This window comes from Panthera pardus, unplaced genomic scaffold (assembly GCF_024362965.1).
Source record: "Panthera pardus isolate Hobbes unplaced genomic scaffold, ASM2436296v1 HiC_scaffold_11, whole genome shotgun sequence".
NCBI lineage: Eukaryota > Metazoa > Chordata > Mammalia > Carnivora > Felidae > Panthera > Panthera pardus.
In genome coordinates, this window is record NW_026526666.1 from 53,838,089 (window position 1) to 53,844,175 (window position 6,087).

General features: G+C 50.8%; 1 protein-coding gene across 1 annotated transcript in view; it reads right to left on the bottom strand.

Moving 5' to 3' along the window:
* CACHD1 (cache domain containing 1) overlaps positions 1 to 5,793 on the bottom strand; it is a 209,574-nt gene extending 203,781 nt beyond the window's left edge. The window contains 2 exon segments of the mRNA XM_019449018.2: positions 5,431 to 5,643; positions 5,645 to 5,793. Of these exon segments, the coding sequence (XP_019304563.1) occupies positions 5,431 to 5,643; positions 5,645 to 5,677 (246 nt within the window). The 5' untranslated portion in view covers positions 5,678 to 5,793.
* Between the last annotated feature and the right edge of the window lie 294 nt (positions 5,794 to 6,087).

Below are 6,087 nucleotides of genomic sequence, written 5' to 3' on the forward strand. Positions count from 1 at the left end.
GTAAATCCCACTGCACATAATACCCAACTTCCAGAGTTCTTCCAGGTTCCTGTCTGCTCATCCACTTAAGCTCAAGGAAGGAACTCCTCAAGCAGCAACCAGAAATAGCACCAGGTTACAAAGTGTGAAACCATCTCCTTCCCCTCCCCCAGACACCTCCAGACTCCAGCAGGACTGGCAGAAAAAACAGAAGCACAGGCGCCAATGCCAACTAAGACAGGTATTAGTGGAGAGGAAGTGGAGGGAGTATGAAGCACAACAGGGAGAGTCCACCAGAAGTCATTCAACATGCTTTTCTTTGGCTCACTCTTACCAAGTTCAACTGAGAGTTATCCATCAATGGGCAATTTTCTTCTGCTCCAAATACTTTATTTCAGAAGAGAGCAAGGCAGCAATTTTTCCCACTAGGACTTACATTGTATACAGGGTACAGAATAAAATCACATTTTTTTGCAAATATGGGGGAGGGGGAATCACCCCTAACACATTCGATATTGCTTCAGTACACAAATTATCCTAAAACATGCCATTCCTAGTATGCTAGATCTGATTTAGGAGAAAATACAAACCTTACCTAAACCTAACTGCAAATCAGCATGCACTTACGACAGAGCCACCAAGATGTTGGTGTGCATAACCACAAAAGCCCCACAGTGATGGCCATGGAGAGAAGACTTGAGGCCATGTGAAGAAGTACAAGAGTCACAGCCACATCCCTACCAAGGGCTTGAAGATATACTATTTTGTCCAGTGCCACCAAAGAGGATTAGAAATGTTCAATGAACTACTGATTTGGTCAGACTTTGGGTTTGAGGCTGCTGCTGCTTCCAAGATTGACCTCTCTGTGTTCCCAGTTCACTGAAAACACGGAGGAAGGAGTAACCAACTTCCAGGACAGACCTCCCCACATGGGCTTGGGCAGCCCTCCTTACCCTCCCATAATGCCCTGCTCCGGGTTCCACCACCACACCACCCACTGCATTCTACTGCTGCTTGCCAGCCCCCTGGGTTATACCTCTTTTTGTACCTGTTTCCATCAAAAGTTCAGAGCTTAAGGCCACAGACCAGGCTTTATTCACCTTGTATTCAGGCCAAATCTAACCAAAGCCCTTGGCCACAAAGAAGCACCCCCCTGCCCAACCCATGCTGAATGTATGCAAAATGAACAATGAACTTCCAAGGCTGTTCTGGTGCATACAAAGGAGGCCTCCCCTCTCACTTTCAGCAGCAGCCACTCATTTACAACTTTGCTCTAGATTTGCAGCCAGCACCTCATCCCAGTTGAGCCCTTCAGTTCCTCAAGTCACATCTTTCCTGGCTGCTGCTCTTGCCTGACCTGGAGCTGAAGCTCTCGCTTGGGCTTCTGGTACTTCTTCTGCCTCTACTGGAAGGACCCTCCCCAGCCCCCTTCCAGGCCCCAAACAGCAGCTGTCTGACCAACCTGCTGGTGTGTCTGCCAAGTTCACAGTGACTATGCCCAGCCCGGCAGAGCTGTGTTAGAGCTAACATCAAGGCGGGCACACTGGCCATGTGCCAGGCCCTTGCTGTTAAAGAGCCTGTATTGTCATATAATGTTAAATGGGCCTTATAAGTGCTTGGTGAAATGGCTGCCAGACCCAGATATGCCTTCTAACAGGCAGACATGGTTATTTAAGCCATTTTACCTGTGCAATCTTCCCTCCTCTTCCAGATTATAAACTTGAGGAGCTATGCTGGAATACCTCCTTGTAAATCCCCTCAACACCTAGCAAAGGGTTCTGTGCACAGTAAGCTTTTCAATTACTATTTTTCCATTTAAGAACCACCATATCTACCAACATTTCCCCAGCCATAGCTTCACATTAACAAGTGCCTTCACATATACTATTTTCATCAAGTCCACAGAGCCAACCTCCAGGAAGAACCAGCACCCTCCAACTTGCAAATAAAGATCACTCAACCTGTAAGTGGCAGGGCTGGAACCCAGGTCTCCAAACACTCAATGTCAAAGTTCTTTCCACTCCACAAGGCTGCTTGATATTAAATAAATAAACAAACAAACCAAAACCAAAACCAAAACAAACCAAAAAATAAACTTCTTGCACAAATGAAATAGGCAGAAACAAGTCTTCTGGCCACAGCTACTCTCTGCTCCCCACCTCTCAATGTTGTTGAAGGTTTCACTCTACCAGACCCCTGAGGAGACCATGATTAGATTTTTGACTTTTACGCATGAAGTAGGAGGTCGGCTGCCAGGTGGGGGAGGGGAGGGGATGGGGGAGGGGGGCAATATTCAGTGGCAGCTTTCCCAGGGCACTGGCAAAATTCATTGGTGCAAATCATTTAAAGATTTTTTTTTTAATTTTGTTACTAAAAACAAAGGACAAAAAAGAAAAAAAAAACTACGAGGAGGCAGCCTCCATGAGAAAACCTTTGCAAGAAAATCTTTAGGAGAGCTTTTCACACCGTCTTGATTTCCAAGCACAGAAAACAAAACCTGTGCATGGGAAACGACAGTGCTGCAGGAAGGCCTGGTTTTTGTTTTTGTGAAATTAGCCCTTGCAACCTTCTGTGTGCCGCATGTGCTGCCATTTGAAATGCTGCAACAGGCAAATTGTCTTTGGAGAATTTCTGCAGCAGAAAGGATTTAGAAGTCTGAAAATGGGCTTTTTACGTATAAACTGACGTACACAAACTTTCTCATCAATAAGGTGCTCTCCTGAAAGCAGTGCTCTGCACAGAGCTCAAAATGCCAAGGTCAAATGAAGAGTCCATCCTTAACAGAGGGGGAATCTTTTTTTTCCTCTCAAAGAGACAGAACCTTTCCCTCAACCCCCTCACATCTGCATATGGAAGTCTGACCTTGCTCACCCTAACACCCACAAGGCTACCTACATCTGAATGGCAGGATAACTCTACAGCTATAAAATCCAATATTCCATAAGGGAGGACTATATAATCTGCACTTTAAATAACTAAACCCACATCATTTCAGACCCATTGAACAAATCCCAGAGGTTTGCAGAGGAAAATAGGAGGCTCGAAAGCTTTGTACTAAGGGCCAAAAATCTAGCCTGCCTTAGATTTTATTTTACAAGTATCCCCCACCCCCCCAAAAGCTGGCAGTGTAACAAAATTAAGAAGAGACTCTTTCCCCAATTTTCCCAGATGGAGGCAAGTGGCAGATCAATGTACAGCTCAAGGAGAGGAATTTAAATACAGTATGTGCTTCTCCTTTCAAAAAAGGAGAGAAGCCACTTCACATTTTGCCAGACAAAACCCTGTCCCCAGGAGGCCAGTTTCCACAATGAGATTGCAAAGGTGCTAGAAAGAGGCCAGTTGGGAGGAGATACAGGGCCATTTGGGCACAAACCCCCCACAGATCAGAGCTTTTTTTCCAAAGTGTCTCCTTTTCAACAGGGAAGCCTTTTAAAAACTACATTTGCTTTGGATCCCTACCTGAATGACAATGTGTTGGGATCCGATTTCACCTTTTGTCAAGGATCGGGTGAGAAACAGTAAAACTGCTGTCAGCATCTTAGAAAAAGCCAAGTCCTTAGCTTATATGGGGAAGGGGGTGGGGAAGAAACTTAAGATCTCTAGCCCAGCCCTTGTGATGGGGTGAAGGTGATAAATGCCTACTAATCTTACCAACACAGCCCAAAACTGCAACATCTTAAATGTCTCTATGCAAAAACACAATAGTTTGTGCTCTGAATTGAAACATTCACCACTGGTGGGGGGGGGGGGGGGAATCCTAGTTCCTTCCTAACATTTTAGTTCCATTTCCTCTAAAAGTCACTTCACTTCTAAGAACTCTGTCAACAACCATCAGAAATAAGAAAACGCATGCGGAAAAAGTATAACGGAATCTGAACCTGAAAGATCTGCACAGAAAGGACAACTAAATGATGTATCTTAAAAGCTTGTCTATTGTTAAGCAAATGAGGAAATATCCGACTCTATTGCACTTCATGGCCGGGTGTCTGCAAATAAATACAGAATTACCTTTCAAGCAAACCACCCACTTCTCAATCTCATCTAAAAAACCAAACCAAAACAACAAAATCCCAGCGTCTTTCCACTACAGTGTTAAAGGTCTGCGGGAGTGGCTGTAGGAAAACTATCATCCAGGGTGAAGACTTGGGGTTGGAAGGAGGCGTGGTAGGGCAGAAGATTTTCGGGAGGGGGTGGGGTGGGGGAGACGTCGGTAACCTGAATCCCAAAGTGACTCAAAACACCTCCCCACGGTGGGAGGTGGAAGGGTGGTCACAGAATAGAAATCAGAAACCTATTCCAAGATCACATTCCTGGAAACTTCGCTCTTTCGAAAACCACATTTATCACCATTATTGCTAGAATGCATAAGGGAATGAGGTTATTTTACGGAAGAATGTTATAGCAAAGGTTTCAGACTCTTAATGTCACCTCAACCTCTCCTAACTGACTGGGCCTTTCTGACCAAGAAGATAAAATAATGGCAGGGTAGAATCTCCAGGTGGTTGCTGTTTAGCAATTTTTACTACTGTTATCAGGAACACCTTCGGGATCCTTATACGCCGCCGGCAATTCCTTCCATAAGCCCCTTCCTCCACTGAGGAGGACCAACACGGTAAACAATCTAGAGAAATGGGAACCTTATTCACGGTTTCCCCGTTTTTTTTCCCCTAAAAAGGCATAAACACAAAACAAAAAATACAGTGGACGGTGCGCTAAAGGACAACAGCAACAGCGGAAAGCAATAAAAAAGTCCCCCACCACAGCCGGGCCAGAGTCGGGAATCTACAAGGCCAGCCCCTCCCCCAATGCACCCTGGCGGGGAAAGGGAGCGCAGAGTCCACTCCTCCCGCCCCTCTCCGCCGGGACCCAGGTGGCCCAGGAGCAGCTGGGCACGCTGTGGTGGTGCCTTCCTTTCCGGCGCCCATCCGTGCGCCTCGGTCTGGGGGACACAGGGAGGTGGTCAAGGGGGTGGGGTAGGGGAGGAAAATCGTCCGAGCCAGGCGGGGCCGTCTGCCCCGGGATGGGTACACAAAGAGCAAAGGGGAGTTTGCAGGGGTGGCGGGGTGAAAACAAGACTGAGGGGGAAACTACGTGCAAATTAGGAAAGGAGATTCGAGGGAACCGCAGATTCCTTGCTAAGATAAAGGAGCTGCGGGGGGGGGGGGGGGGTAAAGGGGGGTAAAAGAGGGTTCCGCGCAAGGGGCAGGAGCCTCTGCGGAGGAGAAAGGGAGAGTACCTGTGTGCATGGAAGAGTTGGTGTGTAGTCGGAGAGGGAGGGGGTCTGTGCAGAGGGCAGAGCTGTCTCGAGGAAAAGGGGCTCCGTATATGCCAGAGAGGTCTGCCTGGCCAGTGGGACCTGTACTGGGGAACGGGACCGGGCTCTGCGCATAGGAGAGGGGCAGGATGCCTGGCAAGTTCGGGGGGGGGGGGGGCGCAAAAGGGGCCACTTACCTGCATGGTGACGACCCCCAGTTCCTCGGCCGCCAGCCTCCGCATCTGGCTCGCCAGCACTTGCGCTTCGTCCAGGATGGAGAAGTCGGCGTCGGCCACGGCGCCCAGCAGCCAGCACGCGCCCAGGCAGAGCAGCCAGAGGGGCGGCCGCCGCGCCCCGGCCCCGGCCGGGCCGGACGAGTCCCGGCAGCGGCGGGCCAGGGCGGCCGCCCCCCGCCGTCTCCTCCTCCTCCGGCTCGCGGGCCATGCTGCCTCCCCCCACTCCCCGCCGACGGGCTCAAGGCGCCGAGAAGCGGGGAGGGAGCAACGGGAGGTGCGCCCAGGGCCCGCTCGGCGCACCCCGCAAAACTTTCTTGCCCTTCTTCAGGCGCCTCTGCGCGCCGCGGCGGCGGCGGCGACTCCCAAACTTAGGGGGCGCCCGGCTACAGCGCGGGAGCGCGGGCGGCCACCATCGCCGGGCTCCGGCGGCGGGCGGGAGAGGAAGCGGCCGCCCGTTCGCTCCCAGGGACCCCGGCGCCGGCGCGGCCCCCGCGGCGCGGCGGGCGTCTCGGAGGGTGGCGGCGCTCGCACCGGGTGCGCGGGCCGCGGGGCTGACAGTCGGAGCCGTGGAGCTTTCGCTTCTCCCAAGTCGCGGCGAGGCGGAGGCGGCGAGGGCGG